General features: G+C 42.7%; 1 protein-coding gene across 3 annotated transcripts in view; it reads right to left on the bottom strand.

Annotated features, from left to right (window-relative positions):
* Positions 1–22192, bottom strand: part of MSANTD1 (Myb/SANT DNA binding domain containing 1) — a 42700-nt gene that overhangs the window by 19470 nt on the left and 1038 nt on the right. Inside the window, exons 1-3 of one of the 3 annotated variants that reach the window (XM_065060447.1) lie at positions 14584–14812; positions 13540–13632; positions 609–873 (exon numbers count right to left, since the gene is read on the bottom strand). In XM_065060447.1, the coding sequence (XP_064916519.1) occupies positions 609–862 (254 nt within the window). In that variant the 5' untranslated portion in view covers positions 863–873; positions 13540–13632; positions 14584–14812. Of the gene's footprint in view, positions 1–608; positions 874–13539; positions 13633–14469; positions 14813–22192 lie in introns of those variants that run through there. The other 2 variants (XM_021288520.2, XM_021288492.2) reach the window with 2 other exon arrangements.

The following is a 22192-nucleotide window of genomic DNA, read 5'->3' as shown; positions in this document are numbered from 1 at the left end:
AGCAGTATTGACGGTGCACATTGATTCTCCCTCTGCAGATATAATAGTTCTTTCGCTGATGCTGCTTATAATTATAGCAATGTGTGTCACTCAGTAATAAGACATTCAATTATTTTTGGCGCTGTGAAGTGTAACCCTTCAACTCACAAGAACAAAATCTAGGAGCTTCAGCCCCCCCAAAAAACCACATTATTCTGTATTTATTTTGCTTAAACTTTGCCTTGCAATACCGATTCTCACTGGCCACTTCAAACTGCAGGAGTTTCACTGCAAGGAACTGCTGCCAACCTAACACAATCAGTCCCCTCAGCAAAGAGAGAAAATAAATAAACCTCTTTACCCCACTAAATGCATTTCCATCCCTCTGCATTATTACAACACTAACTAATTATAAAGAAACAAAGTTGTCCCGGAGTTTGACACGAAATGGGCGAAGAAATTAACAATGACGTAACAGCACTGGCAAGAGAGAATTTTAAAAGCGATATGAACAATCTTTAATCTTTTATCGACAGAATTCCTCTAGGAGACTTCTTTCTGAAAGGCAAAAATCACTGCGTTGCCCCTGCTAAAATCTCTTAAAATAAAAAGAATGAACTGAAGCTTACCTGTACTGGAATGTCATATTTGTAATTTTTATCTTTATTTCCTCTCCGTGGCGAATTTCTCCAGTCATTTCAAAGAGTTTGTTAGCCATTTTCTCATAAACTTTGGCATTCCTTTTAGTTTGTTTCAGCTCATCAAAAAATTCTTCCCAAACCAGCATTAAACCTCTCATTTCTGCATCAGTCCAGTTTCTGGCCCTCCTGTGTTTCTCAGTCTGAGAAGAGACAATGTAACTGGGAATTTCTGCTGCAGCCATTGCTGACTGACCTAAAAGGGTTTTAAAAGAGGACACTTAATATAGATTGAGTTTTTAGTTCAGGTTTTTTGTAGTGCAAGACATGCATATGTGGATAAAGAATTTGAATGACAACAGAACATATGAAACCTTTTTGCAACAGCTTGAAGCTTGAGTGCACAAAATGGGGCCTACATCTGACAGGCAGGAATTTAGTTAAAAGCTTTTAAACAGAGAAACGTCATTTTGATGTCACGTTTCCATAGCAACAGAGCAACTGCATAAGCTACAACAACAAAAACCTTTTAACTGAAAGCCAAAGAATCAGGACAAAGTTGACAGGCCATCAATATTAAAGCTTTTAAACACTTTAGGTTTAACAAAAAAAGATCTATGCAGCCTTTGAGCAGCTACTTTTAAGTTTCTACTTCTTTTTTAGCTTTTCCTTACCTTTTAGCAGACAATCTGCTAGCAGGGGGTCATGGTCGCCTGAACGAGCTTTTAAGTTGCGCCTTGACAGACTCTCTAGGAGGTTGCAAGGACTGAGGCCATGTACACAAAAAAAGAGCCTTTTCCTTTTCTTTTTGCCAAGATATTCTGCAAAAAGCTTCAGCCAGCTTTATGAAAACTATACATCTCTAAGCTAATAAATGTTTAAGCAGGCAGGCTCATTAAAAAGGAGCCTGCATCTGGGTTTAAGAACACGCACAAAACAGTGTTTAAGTGTTTAAATATAGAGAGAAATGTATATACAATCGCAATATAAAGACACACTTCTTTTTCCCGGAGATGTTTTGCTGCTGATAAGCACACACTGCAGTCCTGTCAGTATGAATTTGCCTTTGTAGGTATGTATTACTGTATGTGTATTTTGTATTCCTAGCAATTTAGATGCTATTTATGCAGCCTGTGTTCTGCCTTAGGACTGCAGCAGAAGCATTTCACCTGCTTTATGGGGAACCTAAAAGGATTATTCAATGAGTTAAAAAAAGGCTGTGAGATGCTTAGAACTGTGAATAAATTGCTTTGCTGTAAAACAAGCATTTTGAGCTGGTTTCTATATAGGGCTAAATTCTGCCAGCAGTTATACCAGGGAAGCAGTGCTTATTCATCGTATTAAATATTGTGCAACACGAGGAGTGGGCCAAATTCTGCCCCCGCTCACACTCATGCAATCCGACAATCATCTTTCACGAAACAGTGAGATGCGTGAACTGCATTAATTCAAGCTGTACGACCAGCTAGAGGGAAAGATGTTAATTTCCTACAGTCCAAACATAACCCTGTTATGTAAAATATAAATAAATAAACCACGGATCTTTGGTATTATTATTATTATTTTCTGTTTCAGCATGTAACAGCAATGACCACCTCACTGCAGGGCATTTCCTGAAGATTAATGACAGGCAGGGGTTAATGGCCTGAGGCTCACCCAGTCAGTCCTTAATCCCCAGGAAATGTTCTGTGCCTCAATCCTTAATGCTTAAGTATCCTATAAATTGTAAGTCTTCTCATAACCACATCCTTGATCTTAACAATAGTTTAAAAATGCACAGCTTGGTTTGCATCCTGGAGATGGCAAAAAGAGCACACAATGTCCCTAAAAGGTACACTAGCAAAATTTGTAGTAACGTTGACTTCTTTCTGTTTTATTTATTCCACTGTTTATTACAAAAGGCACAACAGCATACCATAGAACAAGGGGGGGTGGGGAGGGAATCACACATACTGTACATAGGAACTTCCACTGCTCCAGCCCTGAACATGTCCCTGTCAGAAATATACCTGCTGAGTCACTGGCTTCCTTAACAAAACAAAAAAGAATCCTCTGGCTTCCAGATAACTACTTTTAACTAGTAATATGACAGCCTAGCAACTATTGCCTTAAAAATGTATAAATAGCAGCATATGTTGTGGTGATGATCTTGCATGGTTTGTCTCTTGGGTGGCCAGCTGGGAGACATCACATGATCAGGGGACAGATGGTGGTCAGAAGAGGATCAGCTGGTGACACGTTCATTTTATTAATTTATTGTTTTATTTTGTTTTGAAATTCCCATCACTTAACCTTGGGTTCCATGTAGCTATGTTAATACAACCGTACCAAACTCGGCTGGCTGTAGGGGCTGGGGATCACCAGGACAATTCTAAGGAAGCAATGCAGTGTCCAGGAGAAAAACACTGCTGGTGTCTCTTGTTATGGTGCTGGGGCTGACTTGGGACCAATGCACCCTACTGCAAAGCCAAGCTTGCTTTTCAACCTTTAATCATCCATTAGAGGTTTGTTTTTCCCCTCCACACTTTAATCCACCCAGGTTCTGAAAATGCTGATTGACACCACGGAAACCTATAGCATGATATATATACACTGTAAAAACCCAAAGATACGTACGGTCTCCGCTTTAAAGACTTTTTTTAATCCCATTTCAAGCATGACAACCAGGACAGGGTGGGGGAGAACCCGTCCAGCTGCAACAAGTTCTTCCTGTGGTGGTCCACAACTGTTCCATGCCCTTTCCATCCCCATGTCCCCAGCAGATGTGCAGCTGCTCCTCGTGGTCTACAGGTCTGAGGGGCCATGCCCGGCCCCAAACCCGGGATCCTGCAGAGGGGGGACAGTTGTTTCCCTGTACAATTTGCGTCTTTTAATTTTTTTATGCGCTGTTTCCTATTAGTATAATTGACAGATTGATATAGTGGTATAGTGCTATTTAACATCTGTTAAATAAAAGAAATGCTTTCTAATAATGCCTCCCTCAGTCCCCTCCCCTTGGCACCAGAAGGGAATCTAAGTTTCCAGGGCTCAGGTTTTGTCCCCTCCTCTGAGAAAGTCGTTGATGCTAATTATGGAGAATCCGCATGTCTCCTCTGCCTCTCTGAAGCACAGTGACAAGCGGTTGATAAAGTGACTGTTTCCCTATGTGGAGCTGTAAGCAAGGAAAACATTTCTACCCCCAAATAATCCCCGCAGTCCTCACCAGAGGCAAGCGAGGAAACAAAACGTCTCTCCAGGCTGCACCGCTCTCTGCTGATGTTCTGCAGACCTGCGTGATCCCCGAGAGTCACTATGCCCTTGTCCTGGTCCCTGGGTCAGGAGAAACAGCAGAGACAGGGCCTTTGGGGAAGAGTTGCCCTTCAACAGCAGCACTGCCTCTGCAGGACTGGGGCAGCTGTAACTAATATCTTCAAGAAAATAAGGATGTCACTTCTCTTGGAAACCACTAAAATACGTAATGGAGCTTCTGAGGACACCTTTGTAGATGACTTTCCTCTGTAGGAGGAAGCTGTTCTCCTGCTCACCCCAGTGCCTCCTCTGACAGGCACTGTGATGAGAGGTCTAGAAGATATTCTTACAAACACTGTCCTCGGTGGGCTTGAGGATCTCATTCGTGCCCTTCCTTTTAGTGCATGTCTAAGAGCTCAGAGGAACATGAATTTAATGATCTTCTTGCAAATCTGTTCTTTGTATCATCTGTCTAAACACCCTACCTTTTTTTGCAGTTGTTATGTATCAGCTTGAATAATAGCTCTCACAGCTGTTCGACCTTTTATGGGGATCTCTAAAGATAACAAAACCCAAACAGGGTAGAAGTGTTTCAGGTTTGCAGATGTGGATCTAAGAAACATCTGTAGGCAAACTTCATATCACAGAGTTCAGACAACTCCATTAATCTTAACATATCTGTTAATGATACTTGAAGTGATCTGTGCTAACCAACTGCATATACAGCCTTCAGCTTTGCAAGTGTGGGCTAACACATGCCAAATAAAACTTCCTTTAGCCAAGTTTTAGGGAAAGGGGGTTTCCCTTGTGTTTGCAGGGAGATAATGGCTCTAGTCAGTCAATTACTGGAGCTCAACCCATAAACTGTGAGCCACTAAACTGTGATTACAAAAGAGCATGTCTCATCCTGCTGATGTGGGTTGTGGTAGGAGAAGGCAGGCAGCACATTCTTGGAAAATCAGAATTTATTCCACTAGGATGCAGGAAACTTCTGAAACTTCTCCTAAACGTACTGTGTGTGAAAACCTAATGGGCAGCTGTCTACAGAGGTGCTGACACACAGGTCGCTGCCTGTTTGGATTTCAGAAATGGAAGTACACCGATTTTGGTTCAGGTAGGTCTTGAGACCAATTGGTCTGGTCCCAGTTTTAGCATTACTAGCAGCAAACACCCTTTGAGGCAGCGACCCCGAGCAGTGGCACTGGGAGGAGGAGAGCCTTGCTGGAGGGCTGTCCCGAGAGTGCATCGCCCCTCAGACACAGCTCCAACTCTCTAAAACACAGCGGTGTTTCCATAGGGCATCCTGTAATGCCTTGATTACACTTAACTCAAAAAACAAAGCTGCTCGCAACCTTTTGTGTTTAGGGCAAGCTGTCAAAAGCAAGGTCGTCCAAAGCACAGACTTGTCCCTGCTCCTTTCACTCCTCCAGTCTGGCCCACCAGGAACATAACACACGTGTGGGCAATAGCAAATCTGGAAACTGGGTAGTGGCTGCAGAGCACGTGTTCATCCTCTGGTTGTTTCAGTGCCGGCACACCTTGATAACTCCGTTTAAATGGGTGTAAATGTATGTATGTGTCTGTTTAAAAACAAAGCATTTGGGTTTTGCATCGCACCAGGATACTATGTTTTAAGCTCAACACAGCTGTCTGCAGGTGTTGGGAAACTGTCTCCTGCCCCACATTTTGCTGCCTACCACGTTAAAATGCTCACTTTCTAAAGTCTTACTAAGAATGGTGGGATTTAGTGTCTCTGATTGCTGCACACTGCAATTTACAAAGACTGATAAATGCAATGAGAGAAGAAATACTCTTCCACTGCTTATTAAAAGCTTGGCCAGAGGAGATAGGCAGGGATAGGTGATCACAGAGTAGAAGCTGCCTTCTTTTCTCCTCAAAGAAACCAGCAGGTCCATGGCAGTGAAGCTGTTGTGCTCAGGGGAGTGCAGGCAACCAGGAGCTTACCCTAAGGTAGGGAAACACCCTGCAGACAGCAGAGCTGTGCTTGGGACCTCTGATAAGGTCCATGCACCCTTCAGTCTGCTGGTCTCCTTGGGCAATGGAGCTGTGTGGGTTTGTAAAGGCTCAGAAGCTGTAGAAAACCGTAAGCGTTCTGAACACGGAGCCATCAGGTCAGTGCTATAAAACTGCACACAAACCACAGCCGATGTGGTCCTATTACCTGTGAGGGAAGTTTAACACTACAACAGCATTCATAAAAGAAGCAAAAAGCTCACCAAGCTGCAGGAGGTCCTATGACAAAGACAAAAAGAAAAGAAAAAAACTATTCAGGCTGCAAAAGTACAGAAGGTGTCTTGAGGTACATAATAAAAGGACAGTCCCTTTTGTCAGAGGGTCTGCAACCTAACTGGGACACGCCACACGGGGAATAAACAGGACAGACCAGGAGGGACAGCAACACATTACTGAGCAAAAGCCACTGCATGGTTGCATAGCTTTGATGTACACCTAAAACAAATAATACCTGCAAAGGGGTCTGATGACAGAAACGGGTGCTCTGAAGGAAGCTGGCTGAGGGGAGGGGATCCTGGCTAACACTAGCCAAAGGAGATTTGGATATGTCAATGCTTAGAACAAAAAGAACAAGAAAAATCACTGTTTCCTCACAAAAGCCCTGCCATAGGGCTGCGCGGCAGGTCTCCCTGAGGGCAGAGCAGGGCACTGGGCGGCCCAGGAGGACGGTGGTCAGAGAAGGTGCAGGTGAGCCGGAGGAAACTGGAGAGGTTTTTGATTTCAGTTTGCTAGACCACCTCCTGCTTGAATTTCACTGTAATCAGAACATTTCCCAAAAGCATTTTGAACTTGCTGAACTGGCAGATTCTGACTGAAAATATCTCCTTTGCCTATTTTAGTAGTAACCATGGAAGCCAGCTTTGCACAGACATTCCATTGGAGAGAGAAGAGTGGTGAGAGACAGCGAGGTGAGCGCAGACAAGCTGGGAAATGGGGCTTCAGCAGTTTTTGTGGTCAGATCAGGAAGCTTTAGTACAGACAAGGGGGAGAACTGGAATTATGTGGGTCTTCAAAAGAAGGAGCTCCTGGACTGAAGGGAGCCCAAGGAATTCACTGCTTTGAGAAACCAGGTATGGACTAGTAATGCTGGTAGTATTTAGATTAAAAATTACAGTACTAAGAATTTTTTAAATTACTTTGCATTTGTTTTAAATTTAGCAGAAACACAAACACTCATGCTACCGCCTCTAATTTAGTATCTTGGGGGAAAAAAGACCCTTATGTCCACAAGTTAGGAATAACCACTCCCAAAATGTCTGGCACTTACAATATATGGAAGCAAGATGCCAGACTAGGATGACCCTTCAGTCACACAGGATCCTAAATTTTCAGATATACAGGGAGAGACCAGCAATATTTTTAAAAATTTAGTTATATAGCATAGAGAGCAAAGACATCATTTCTACATGCATCATACTCCCAGTTCAATTTATGGCAAACAAGAATATTTCTGAGATTTTCTTATTCTTAAGAACTCATTTGCAGGTCCTTAGCATATAGAACAACCCTGCAACATGTAGTATCAGGCATACTCCTTTTCTGGACTAACGAGTGTTACTTAATAAGTCCACCTCCCCGTATTGGGGTTTTAGCACATTTTAGCAAGCTACGTGCTGGAAAGTATCTAGTTCATTAAAAACTGGCCTCAAACTGCTATGCAAATATTTCTCTTTCAGAAGTAAATTCTTCTGAGAACCTGCTCTAAACAGTTCACTTCAGACGCAGACCGTGATTTAATCCCAGTTTGGATTTGAGACGTATCACAAAAGAAGAAAAATAATCGCAGTTGTACAGAACTCTGCCCTGTGCCTTGTGCCGATTAAGGTTCCCACTATTCAGATGGGCAGGAGAAAAACGCTATGTCATGAAAAAACAGATGTTGGCAGCTGGATTGACCGTGGTGGTGCTGTGACTGCACACAACATCATTTCTGCCCCAGCAAGAATTAATGCTGCTGGTGTCATCCCTTCCTAACAGCAGCATAAAAAGCAGCAGTATTTAAATAAATGCTTGAAGGAGGTTCATTGATCCATTAGTGAGAAGCTATGCCCTGGATTCAAGCAGATGAGAACGAGCCAAACACAGGCATTGGCACAGGACTCCAGCTAAGCAAGTTTTCGCACCGTTGTGGTAGCAAGCATGAGAGATGCATTGAATAGATGGGTTCTAGCTTGCTGTTGTTCCAGAAAGGAGAGTGGTTTGGGCCCTTTTCCAGCAGCCTCAGAAAAACTGCAGTGCAAGTTGCTGGCAGTTCCCTGCCAGAAGCTCAGCCTCGCCGCTCGGAGCTTGCTACTAGCTTGGCAGGCTGCTGCATCCACCTCGCAGCTGCTTGCATCCCACGCTGCCTCTCCCTGACTCCCTGCCAAGGCCCGCGGTGGATGTAGGAGACTCTGGTCCTGGTCCCTTGCCATGCCATGCCCTTGCCATGTCATGCCATCTGTCTGCAGCCACGCCTTAGGTAACCCCAAGAATTACCCATCTCATGGGCTCATCTCGGTGGGGGACAGTGGTGGGATTCGGTTCTGCTCTTCTACAGTTCAATCAGCCACAGGGTTTGAAAATAAAAAGTATTTAAAAAATCAAAGATGTCTGACAAGGTGAGAAAGGCAGAAACTTCTCTGGCTCTCGTGCGTTTTTGCTTGGAGACCCTGGACTACCCCTGGTTGTGGGCTTTTCCTCTCACAAGGGTGCACTCAGCTCTCCAGCTCCACTGAGGAAAATTTACAAGATTAAAAAAAAACATTTCCAATAAAATATTTAGGGCACAGGAGATTTTCGTATCAGTTCATAAAAGATTTAAATACTAAAATATAAATGGTGTTTTGCGTGTTATTGCGAGGCAGCCTCAGGAAGGGAAATTTGAGGAAAGTGTTGCAACCTATAAAGTTCAGACAATACTATTAAAAGGCTGCCTGATCTAAGAGCTACCAAAAAGATAAGTAAAACCAAATTCACCAGCAGTAAAGCTGTAGCCAAAGCGCTTATCTGCTTAAGTGGTGGCTAATGGAAGTTGAGACCATACAGGGGGTTGCTGCCATTTCTGGGACAGGCTGCCAGCAACGTCAGCCATCCCGCAGCATCTCCCTGTCCTTCCATGGGGAACATGTGTGCCTTTCAAGGGACTGAACTGGAAGTCACAGCTGGTCTTGACTTTATTCCCAATGCCATGCTCAAAGTGTTTCAGAGGAGTTTAGCACCCCATTAGAACGCTACATGGAAAAGCTGCCATCTGCAGTGAAAACACATGGAGTTTCCAGTAGCAGGACATGTTTCCATGTCATCCCACAGAGACCATGCAGCTACATGGCCTGTGAAGTTCTGCATGGTCTGTTTTGCAAATGCCTCCCCTCAAAAGGATGACTTCTGCCTTTGTGCAGATGATCCACACAAATTCTTCAGCTACCGCGACACCGGGTTGCAGCTCCAAGACAAATGCAGCATTGGGAACTTAGATGTTAGCTGTCACATCTCGTGATAGGCAGGAGGACAACTCACCTCAACGTAGAAAGGTTTATTGTGATATGTATATAGCATTGTCCCTCTTAACATGAAGTGGTTAACCAGAATTTGGGGTCTTGTGATTCCTCTTGGTTTACAGCAGCCACAGTCTTGTTCCCTGGACATCCCAGGGACAGCCATGATGTGTCATATTCCCTTCTCACATCCAAGTGTGCCCCTCCACCCAGCCTTCTGCTCAGGGATGCTGCATCTCATCTCGCTGCCATCACCATAAGTCTATGCTGCAATTGCTTTTATGTTCCTCCTTGACTCCTGGCTTTTTCCAGCCATTTTTCCCTCTCCGTGGCTCTCCACTGCTTGTCAGATGCAACTCTGCTCCAACCACTCCTCAGCCACCAGAGTTCAGTTTATATTTCAGGCTTAACTAGTCCTCCAATCTGGGCATTAGCTACTATTGTTTCGGCTATCACTAAACCAAGGAGTGCGTATTTGCTTCCTCTCTTGGCCTCAGCAAAATTCTGCCAGCGAGCCCATCAGCACAAGGACCAGAGAAACATTTTCTAGCCGTCGCATACAGGAGCATTCTGGCCAGCCTAAGGATGTCCATCTGCCTCCTTTCATAAGTTCTCCTGAACTAATGCACGCCCACAAACCACTTCTGGATGCAAACTTTTCTGTGTCCAGCACCAGCTGTCCAATATCACCAGTGATTTTCAAATTCTCCCCTGTGCTTTCCATTCAACATGGCATTCAGTGTCATAAAACAGAGGATGTGCCCAGAATAAGTGTCGGTGTGTGCACAGGAAGGCAGCGTGATTTGCTTGCCCACCTGCAATGTCCGTATTAATAGAATCATAGAATATCTCAGGTTGGAAGGGACCATTAAACATTATCAATTCCAACTCCCTGCTCCTCGCAGGACTACCTAAAACTAAACCATACGACTAAGAGCATCATTCAGACACTCCTTGAACCCTGACAGGCTTGCTGCCATGGCCGTTGCCCTGAAGAGCTTGTTCCAGTGACCCATGACCCTCTCAGTGAAGAACCTTTTCCTAGTGTCCAACCTGAACTTTCCCTGATGCAGATTTGGAGGAAAACAAAGGTAATACTACCAAAACGAGTGACGGAGTACCTGCCACCATCCATTCCCCTGCTGAGTAGATCATGCGAGTGCAATCAATAAGATTAGTTTAAATTATGGATTAACTGGACTCAGTTTGCCTGCAGCAGATTGGCAAGCACACAAACGACTCTTTTGGCAGTAACGCTGCCTCCAGTAGGTGAGCAAAGATTATTCTGAATAATAACAAAATGAAGAGCTACAGACCAGATTTTCAACAGTGCAGAGCCTACCTGTTTCCAGCCAAACTCCATAGGGGGCTGGGCATACCCAGCATAAATAAGAAACCTAATCCAGATGTCTGAGCAGGGAGTGCAGACCTAAAACATGTGGAACCTGAAACCACGCAGATGCAGGAGACATCCAGCATCAAGATGCAAGAACAGACAAGATGTCCAAAGGGAGTTCATGTCAGAGGTATATGGCACAAGGGAGTCCTTGTTTTGTTTCATCTCTAAACACCCAACTGACAGATTTCTGCATAGCCAGAAGGAGCTATGCTGTCGGCCATGTTAGTGTCATGGCTTTCTCCATTTGCACCATCTTTCCTCTCTGCACACTATACTTCATGACAACTGGACAGGCAGATTATAATAAAGCTCGTGCATACCTTTTCAAATGATTTCTCATCAAGTCTCAGCAGGAACTAATTGAAGATTAAACTAATCATTCCTTGAGGCCTCTTATGGAGTGTTTTATCATTTTTTTTGGTGAATACATTATGGAGAACTTCGCTGAAGTGCTGATCTGACAGGACCACTGAACACACAAGCTGGAGTGGCTGGACATGGCTGGCCCGTGTACATAAAACACAGGAAGGAAGTGGAGGACAGTGGTGTTGATGTTGTCCCAACACACATCTGGCAAATGAGGACTCGGGACGTCCTTAACAAATGGGACAAGACAATCCCTTATCCACTTCTTCTGGCTGTGAAAACCAGTCTAGCAAAACCACGATAGTAAATGTTGTCCAAAATATCACCTTGCCTTTCTGAAAACAAAGCAGCAAGTCTGACAAGAGCTGTTTGACGTTATGTGAAATATTCCTGACAAACTCTCTGATCTTCTCTGCCTCCTGAAATGTGGAGAATACCACAATGCTCAGCCAAAACCCAGCTACTGTAGCTCATGTGGATCTCTGCTTTAGCCTGCTTCCACAATAACCAAATTCTTTTCATCGACCGATCTGCAGCTCCATCCCTGACCTCTGATCTGCTCGGTGCTCTCTGGGAATTGTACATGGCTATCAGATAACCACAGCTGACATCCAGACTTCCACCAGCCGCTGGGTAAGAGCCATAATGCTGGGTCACGGCAGAATCCCAGACGAAAAAAATAACGTGCTTCTTCTGCAGTGCCTTGCAAGGGTAAGGAGTCATTTAATCAGAGATGAAAGCCAAAAGAAAAATCCAAAAAGGTTTTGAAGCAACAGAAAGTACCCCCTGGAATGTCAGAACCAGATACTTCACTCTGTAATAAAAACCATGGTCCCAAAAGCAGGATCAGATATATTCTTCCTAGTGTTTTCTTTGACAGAAATACACATTTTCAGGTTGCTGCTGCTGCAAAGGCAGAAGAGAACCCTGAACACTGCTCACCACAACTGTTGGGAATATTTTGGGGGTATTTTATACATCTCATTACCGTAAATGTTTTAGAAACACTATTTTGCTCTATTCTACTCTGCCTCCCTATGTCTTTTTTATCCTACGAACAAGAACCCCTTCAGGCAGGCATCACGTGCAAGTTCCCATCTAAGCATTTAAAATATTACAGGTGGTGTGGGTTATCAGTCAAATTTTCTGAAATCACTTTCACTTTTAAGATCATTTAGATGCTTCCCACTACTTTTGACATGCTACTATATAGGAAAGCAAGAGCACATTCATTTTAGACTAACATTATATGATAGCAGTACACTCAGAAATGGTCAGAAATCAACTCTCTCCTTCCCAAATGCTCAATTCTGTATGAAACCACATTAAACCATAAGTAAATCTCAGGAAAAAGGTTTTCATTTACCTTTGACTGTTAATTATTGGCAGAGAGTCAACATGTGTGCCACTGCTTATTTTATTTATACACCCATATACATATACACACATACATATATATATAAAAACATATACACACATTCTTTTTATATCTTTTTATATATACACACACGCATTGTTTTATCTAGCTGATTTCTAATAGCAACTATTCCAACACAAGTCTTGGAAGAGGAGGAGAAGGGACAGCTGAAGCAAGACCAGGCCATTGCCTCATAGCAGAGCCCAGTGAAATCTCACTATGTGCAGGATGTAGACAAGCACTTCATTTTCCCTCAAAAAATTCATAAATGCATTGCATGTCCCTATAGACTCTGCATCATCTCAGGACAAATCCAAGACTGCTAAAAATCAAAAACATTCTTGGATACCACAAGTTGCTTTAATGTGTGCTGTAGTTTTACATAAGAATCACCAAAAAGAGAAATTATTTTGTCTGTCTTTAAGCAATATTCTCATCAGAAAAGTCTGCATGTAAAAGCTTGGGGAGACAATGAGACCAACTGCCAGTCCAACATGGGACTTCAAGAACGCATGTCCACTGTGAGAAACAAAAAGTTGTTGGACTCTCAAAACCACGAAGAAATGCTAAAAGTCAACACATTTTAAAATACACCCCTCCCCATGTACTATCTAACATCTCTGACAGAGTCCAGTTGCACAGCAACCTCAGCGCATCAGGAGAAAGCAAACGGGTTCAAGGACAAAGTACTGATCAGTCAAACCCTATAAAAACCTAAATCAGCAAAAAAAAGTAGGTATTGTAACGTGGACTCCTCTAGCCACAAGGTAGAAACCTATGAAGCAACTCCATGCAAGGGACTGGAACAGTGACCAACCTGGCCTCCTCTGGCTGAAGAGAAGACAACACAGCGACTTCACGCTCAGAAATTGCAGCCCTGAAACACCCGGCCCCGTTCCCTTGCCCTGTGTTTTAGAGGTGGAGCAGAAGGGAGGCACAGGCTCAACACACAAACACTTTTATGGCTTTGGGGGGTTTTATGATAGGGAAGAAAACCTTCCATACCTGCTGTCCTAGGAACACAAGATCCTCCATGAGCCTTGAAGTCGACGCAGGAGTCCTCACAGCAGATCACTGACCCGGAGCAGAACTTCGTGTCTGGGGGAAAAAAAAGTTCAGCAGAACAATTCACCATGTGGGGAGGTGAATGAGGAAACATTTCAGAGCAATTGAGGAGGAAGGTCAGCCATGCTTAGCCAAGATTATCTTGTAAAGGTCTAGATGAGGTGGGTTTAGTTTGGCTTGCAAACTCTAACCCTTCAAACAGCGCAGACAAATATATTCCCCATGCTAAATGACTTGAATTGGCCTGTAAATCTTCAACAACCTCACTCTTGTGTGCTGAAAGCTACTCACTTCGAGCCAAAAGAAAATGACAAATCCTCATCCACATGTTACTGCTGCCAGCAAAAGGTGTCTCTAAAAAGACATCCCAGGCTCACCCAGGCCACCAGCACATGCAATTTTTCCCTACTTTTCTCTCATCTGCCAAACTCTTCTATTACTTAGTTAATGCTTAAAGCTCAGTGTGCTGTCCTTCAGAGGATCACAAATCCTTTTTAAAACACCGTGAGTCCTGAAGATATTGTTAACTCTATTGTACACAAGAAGAAGCCGGAGATAGCAAGAGAAAAAAATTCAAAAGCTTCTAAATTACTGTGAAACTGAAGCAATTTCCAAAAGAGAATCGGACACTCCAGAGCTAAAATCAACCTTGCACATCCTTCAGTTACATCTCAAAATGAAACATGTTCTCACTTCACTCAGGCAAGGTCCTTAAAGCCAGAGAGGTACTAAAGAGCATCACAACAGGAAACGATTTCCAAGAGCTAAATTAGCCATGACTTCTCTGCTCCCCCAATAAAATAACTGATCAGGCGCCTAAGAGTCCACAGGAACCCATTTTTTTTCCACCAAAAGAAGATATTTGGGTACCTCAAGTTTTTCTTCCTCCATGTTGCGATCCCACCATCTTGGCTGAGCTGAACCCCTTGGCACTTACTCCCGTGAAAGCCCGCTTGGGATGGGGGATGAGCGCAGCTCACGCACCTCAACGTGGCTCTGGCGTCAGTGCAAGGGAGCTGCCGCTCCGACGTTCATTTAAAGACGTGGCTGGAGGAAGAGGATGTGGGTGGGGTGGCACGAAAACAGCACCCGCTGCCAGGCCATGGTGGTTGCAACCTCTCCCTGTGGAGAGAGGTGCTGGGTTTGGACTCTGCCTCCAGGGTCGGTTTTGATTTTTATCCCAGTGATGTTTTTTCATGTGAAGCGTGTAGTGAGCAGCCTTGGGAATGCTGCCAGGTGCCTGCTCCCCACCTCCCTTCAGGGGAGGTCCCAACCAGTGGGCCACAGTCAGGCTCCCACTTGCTTCTCCTCTCCGGCTCTGCGAATCCTTCTCCACACCATGGCACAACTTCAATAGGGAGGGCTGAGCGGTTGCCTACAGCCTGGGAAGGGACAGGTGGATTTGAATACCCCTTGGGAGAAGGAGGACCCAAACCCGAGTTCCACCACTTCTGAGGCGAGTATTACGACAATTAAGTTATTACATGAAAACCACCGCACCGATCATTTGTATCTTAAACAGCAGCGCAAGGCTGTGAGCCGAGGCCTTGGCAAGAGGGGCAGGTTTGACTCCCCTGGCTGGGTTTGGAGCTTGCAGAGTGTGGGAGCCGCTTGTGGGATGCGGCGTGAGAGCCGGTACGAGAATGGGACACGGGTACCTGGAGCCAGAGCCAAAATCAGTGCAGAGAACCCAGGGGACAAGTGTTGGGGAGGGAACAAAGTCTTGCAAACAAGCCCTCTTAAAATCACCAGAGGTACATCAGGTCCCACCATTCAAAGGCCTGACCTACTACTTCAGGGTTAAAATGTCCAGCTGAAAATCTCTTTATGACCACCAAAGTGCTTCTACCTTGAATTCTTAAGGGTTTGTTTAAGCTGAGGTTAAAAATAGTCCAGGCTCCTTGATTTTTAAGCAGATCATAAAACTCTCCGTAGTCCAATAGGCCGTATAAAGTTTCTACAGTTTTACTAACTATTGTGTCTCTAATCCAGCTTCCTGCACCTTTTTCATCCTCAATCTAAAAGAGTTTAGCTGCAAAAATTTAAGAATTTCTTTAAGAAAGCCCTTTAGTTAAAGCAACACTTAGTCAATGTGTTTTTATCACAAACATACACAATAAAGTAACAGCTAGCTCTATGTTTAATTGTTAGAAGAGTATGTTTGTAATTAAAGAGCAAGGCTATGCATGTGTTTTTAAATCCTGTGAGCCTGATTTTCTTCAATTTTGCTGTTTCTTCCAATTCTTTAAATACGTATTTGAAAGAAGTGGAAGGACAAGTAGCACTCTGGAAGTTGCAAATAAGTCTTTTGAGAAAATAAGTACATTTTAGTCTCACTGAAATATATTAACTATAAAACCAGGAGCTATACAGTACAAAAATGGACACTTTTTGACAAAACAGGAGATATTTAGAGGACATGTCCCTCTAAATAGGGCTAGCTTAGTAGGCTGAGTAAACAGAAATATTTGCAATTCATTTTAGACATTTGTCAAGATAATTTCACAGGTAGATGTGTGTAGGAGCCTCAGAATTTGTTTCAGGCCCATTTGGAAATAAAGTCTGACACAAATCTTTGATTTAGATTTCAGATTCATCTCGGCAACATAGTCATTAGTTCATCCGACAGCATTAAAAGCTAACAAGCGCCCCTAAACCTCCCACAAAATAAGAAAATTACAGCTAAAATTCTGCATCATTCTACGCTGGTGATTTTTAGACACAAGTTCCCACTCACCTTAACAAGGTGATAATTTAAACATCTCTGCCAAGAAATACCACCGCCTCGCTGGACTCCCACAGCTCTGAAGGCACCTGCTGGTGGGATTTGATACCCTGTGCCCAGAGCATCAGAAAGTGCTTGGGAGGCTTGTGTTAGGATAAAGTACAGAGATTAAATTCCTTGGAGTTCTTTTTTATTCTAAGAAAAAAGAAGAGAGGATCCTACATTTTGATGTGTCTGAGTGTAAGGACACAAATACAGCTTATGGTCCTTCCAGCCAAGCACCTGTTGGCTATAGAAGGAAAACCACACAGGTGTGTCCCCATTGACTTGCTACAGCCATTTTTTTCATCATTTGCGATGGTGTGGGAGCATTCCAAAGTTTAACATTGCTTTCGGCATTTGGAGAACAATGCTGGACAATCCTGCCTGCCACATTATTTAATTAAATAGCAAAAAATGAATTATACCACAGGCAAATATACAGTGCAGTCTTTCCAGTTTCAGTTTTAGAATCTAGCTCAGTTATCATCACAAACGACACTGCTGAACAGGGGGAAGAGGTGGAAGGAACAAGAGTAGGACACAGCTACTACTGCAATGGCAGCAGAGCTGAGCAAGCTTAATGCATCCAAAGCAGAGACCAGACAATTCTCTGGCAGCATTTGAGAAACTCATGAAAAAGCCGTATGTCATGGTGCCAGCAGTAGTAGAGCACTGAACCTGGTGACCCCAGACATCCTTTGCAAGCACATGTTTAAGTTCTCTTGGCACAGAAACTATTCCGTATGTATCATCATTACGGCAGCTTTTCTGTGTACCGTTTCTACTTCTACTATATCCAAGACAGTCATCACACTGCACAACACCTGGGCTTATTGTGGATTTACACACAAATCTAAATTTATTTTTGATTTTATCTGTGAAGTCTTTAACATCCTATTTATTGTATTGAGCACTACTAAGGATTGAACTAATTATTTTTCAAGAAAAATTCAAAACAACACCAAGATATTTTTCCTGAATGATCACATCTCTGCGAATGCATAGGTATGGTTCTTTTCCCTTGTACATTACTTGGCGTTGCCTAGGCAGGGTGAGAAAATGGAGAAGAATATTCACAACCAGTTTTAACTTTGTCCACCTTGAAAATTCCTTATATATAAAGTTTATCATCTCTCCTTTTTTCCTAAAACATTAGTAGATAATTTAACAGTAGAGATACCAACAGAGACTTCTGTAGCCTAGTGACTTTATTGCAATAGGAAAACTGACTATTTAGTTCCTACCCTCTGAGTTGTTACCTTTAACTAAATAGAGACATAACCAGTTCAAAACTACAGGAGTGCTTTCCCTTGTATTTCTTGAGAATTTAGGTGTGATGGCCATTAGTAAGGGACCTTGGAAGTCCAGCTATAGCTTATGAACTGAATCACCCCTACCCATGGGCTGCTTGGCTTCAAAGCACATGGATTTGTGACAGTTTCCTTCTACAAAATCCATTTTGACATTTACTCAATGTATCATATTTACTTTATGAATTCAAGTCTTCATTTTAGTTTCCATAAATTTCTCAAGAAAATCTAGATTTACCAGTGTTTATAGCCCTTCAAACATCAATTACATTTGCCACCTTCATTTGCCACAGTAATTATTTAATTCATATCAAACAAAACTATTCACTTGACAACTCCACATTTGGGACTCTTGTCTGGCTACCATGGCTACCACCTATTTTAATCAATAGTATTATGCATTTTATCCAGTTATTCTAAACATGTTCTGCTGACTCTTCAGTTTACAACAGCTCTTGACACTCTTTCAGATACCAAGGTGCTCCACAAGAGAAAGCTCCCTGAGATCCTTCCTAATGAACAGAAAAGCAAAGATTTATTTGGCCTTTCTGTAGCAGCCTTATGCACTTTGAGTGTTCTTATTACACTGCTGTCACCTATCAGGGCTGCTGATGGACAGGCTTCCTACTCTTCATGTGTTTGAAGGTGTTTTCTCATTGTTTCTGTGAGTTTAGCAAGCTGTTCCTCAAAATTGATTTTACCTGCCTTGTTTAACTTGCCTTATTTAACTTGAATGTATGCTCTTTTCATTTTCTCTGTTCAAATATGACCTCCGCTTTCTGAAAGATGTCTTTTTACTTCTAGCACCTCTCTACTCTTCCATTAGACAACACCAGCTTTTCATGGAGTTCTGCTCAAGCCTTTTGATAGAAAAGCAATACAAAATTCCTGGAGCTCATAAAGTCTTCTCACCTGACTGCATGTTCTCTGCAAGTATCTTATTCGTTCTAACCACAAAAATGTAAGAATCATTCTTATGTCTTCCACCTCACTGAGATTTTTTTGTTTGCACAAGGACAAGAAAACAGAGTTTGTCCTGGTCACTGCACATTGCTCTGGGCTAAAACTAGTGCTGTTTTTGTCTTAATTATAGTAATTCGGTTCACACTCATACATCATTTTCCCTGTTGTCTCTCACATCAGGTTCTTTCTCCTCGTTTTCTGATCCTACATTTACTGTCACTGGTATTTCTCCATTTCTTTTGCAGAGAAAGGCCCTTTCTTCCCTGAATACACTCTTGATAACAAGCGTGTCATAAACAAATACAATTCTCTCTTACAAGTGAAATCGCTCCATTTGCCAAAACAAGAAGAGTCCATATTTCCAAATCAGAGTCCTCTGATTTTCTCAGCCAGCATTTTCAGGAGAATTTTCCAGACAGTTTCAGAACAACATCTCAGTCATCACTGTGCAATAGGACTAATTATGAACACCAGCATCAACACTGCCCCCTCCACATCTGTGAGATAAGAAATGTATTCCCCGAGCATTATCCTTTCTTTGTTTCCTGCAAGAGCACTGAAGTTCCCTGGAAGGGCAGTTTCTTCACACCTCCAGCATAGTTTGGATGACAAGTCTAAGAAGATTAGTTTTCATAATGTTTTCTAAAAACCAGTGTAAGGAGGATGGCAGACACAGATGACTGATTTTCATCCAGGAGATTCTAGCATTGTTCCACTACCTCATGCATTTATTAGGATTTCATTTCCTTCAGGAGCCTCAAGGGAAATTTCATAATCAGCACACCTGGTATGTGTAGTATAAATAATTAAGGGGATGCCCTCTCTAACAATCTATGCAGAAAAGCTGTTCTGCTGCAAGAAACGGCCCGGATTGTAGTCTCATTAGAAGAAATAATTACAGTTATGAGATCCTCTCCATGTTCAGATTGAAAAAACCTCATGAACGTTTACTTGAACCAGACAGAGTCAAGGCTCTACCTGATCTACAGAGCAACCTACTCAACCAGTATGTTTGAGTTATTTCAACACTATTCCTTCTACACTGGCAGTGTAGATGGTACTTCATCACCGTTTTTCTATCCCAAAGTGTAATTTATACCTCGCCTTAACAAAAAAGATCATGACGCCAACTTAGCTTACATCAAGAAAAATGTTTTATGTGACAAACTTGGCAATAAGACAGCACTACACCAATCGGTTTGATAACAAAAATACTTAGCACAAACCACGTCAAAGAGGAGAGAGATCATTAGAATGTAGCTTTATCTATTCAACAATCTGCAAGGGCAGTATAGTTGTTACAGCCCAAGCTCTGGTCTTCTTTGTAGGTTTTCCCCTCAGAAACTAAGAGCACTGAAGTTCTCACAAATTGTACCTTCTGAGAAGAAGGAAATATATTAATATTATTACAGCAAGTGGATAAAATAGTCAACACCTCCTTTGCATTGCAGGACACGCAAATTCATGTCTGCTGGCTCAGAGTAACAGGGTGGTAGAATTTGCACAATTTTTATCTGAAAGGGTTATTTGGGGGTTTTTGTTTGTTTGCTTTTGTTGGGTTTGGTTGGTTTTGTTTGGTGTTTTTTTGTGGTGTTTGTTTGGTTTTGTTTTCACTGAAGTGCTTTGTGCCTTTCTCTGTTTCACCATCAGAACCCTTTGTTCTGAATTCTTTCTGCTACCTTTGTTAATTTCCTGCCTTACTCTGTATTTTAAAATTTACACTACAGATCCTTCACTTGAAATCTTTCTTTTTCTTTCCCTAAACCTGAACTCAAGTTTTACTTTAAAGCTTCTAAAAAAGTTCTCATATAAGTGTGCTTACCTTTACATGGCCACCTGTAACTGAAGTTCAGCACAGTACATGGCATATTTGTGATTTGGAATCCAGTTTTGCAGATAAAAGAGTTTAAACAGCTCATTTAAATATGCCTCTTTGATATGTAAGTGAAATAGATTCAAACACTGAGATTACTCTTCTTTTCCAACATATTAATTGGATATAGACAGTCAGATCAAGAAAATCAGCTTCTCATCAAGGGCTGTGTTCTAAATTCTGATTTTTTTTAAGCTAAAAAACGCCAGTTTATGACAAAAATACTAAATCTTATATGAACAAGACCAGAGATATATGCAACACTGTGTAAACATACTCCCACTCTTTCATCTTGCCCAGTTACCTTAGGTCCAAATAAGTGCTTACGCATTTTTCTAAAGCAATCAGATCTGAAAGCTCTATGACTAACTAAATCTCTTGCTCTTAACGTGAGCAAACCATATTTGAATTCCTTTTTTTCAATGGGTTACAAACCAAAGCGTATTCATTACCAGAATTTGTCCCTTTTCCAAAAGCCTGACACTACAACTGGATCTGATTGGGCACCTCCTTACACCTATATGTTGCTATAAGGGGACTCTGCTCAGGTGCACGGGTCCTCTAGAACCAAAACCTTCAGTCACAGCATCATAAAGCATCACAGGATTATAGTAGTTTTCCCAAGACAGATAAAGAAGACTCACATTTATCTTCAAAGTTAGTTTGTATTGGCAACATCAAGACCTTCCCCCTCAATTTAGCAAAAGGAAAGCAAGATCCAGGTATCCTCTGCTAAAATTCTGTATTTGGTTTCAGTGCTGTCCTCTTCTTAGCCTACTCAGAGCAGTAGGAAGCATGGAATCTGATTAATTAAACCAATTTCAGAGCCCTGAGCAAAAAGTGGGTTTCATTTTAGAAAGTGGTAACAGGAGGACTGTGGCCATGTCCAGAGGGAGAAGCCCAGTGGGAAGCTTCACAAGCCGAGCAACACTTTTCCTCTCTTTGAGAAGTAAATGTGTGATTTGAAAGTCTGCACAGGACAGATTTACATCTGTAGGACAAGCACTTGACGGGGTATTTTGTGAAACTTGTAAGACTCACCTTTCTCCATCTGCTCTAGTGGAAACCTGCGTGACCGCACACCTCGTTCGGTGCATCAGCCCGCCTGCCCTGCCCCGTCACGGCGGCTTGAGCCCCCTGACACCAAACCTGCTCCACGTCCTCCCGAGCCACTAAGGGGTTAATCCAACTCTCAGGCATACATTAAACCAGGCTAAGAGCATTCCACAGAAATACCATCCTGAGCTAGCAGCCTGGAAGGAATAGCTAACCTGACACATGCTCTGTCCGGGCAACAGACACATAACACTTGCTTTTTACATGCAGCATCAATACGGCGCTTTGTGGGACACTCGTGGGCATAGAAAATCAGCTGCATGAAAAAGAAAGACCCTGGAAAGCGGTTTGTGCAGTATTAGCTGTGGAAGTTGTACTTTGCTTCAAGCAGGCTCGCTTTGAGATCATACCACTTGTCGAAAATGCAAATTATTTCCTCACTTATTTTAAAAGCTGCAGCTCTGTCCCCCGCTCCTCTTTGCATAAACATGACATATAGATACACACTTCGAGGAGAATAAAGAACACACAGTTATGAGGATCCCAGATATTGATCTCTATCAGCCTGCATAAACCAGCAGTTTTAGCAGTCTCGCAGGAGTTTGTTGTAAAAGCAATTGGAAC

Source organism: Columba livia, chromosome 4 (assembly GCF_036013475.1).
Source record: "Columba livia isolate bColLiv1 breed racing homer chromosome 4, bColLiv1.pat.W.v2, whole genome shotgun sequence".
Classification (NCBI taxonomy): domain Eukaryota; kingdom Metazoa; phylum Chordata; class Aves; order Columbiformes; family Columbidae; genus Columba; species Columba livia.
Note: the sequence above shows the minus strand (reverse complement) of the source record. Positions and strands in the feature narration are given on the sequence as shown.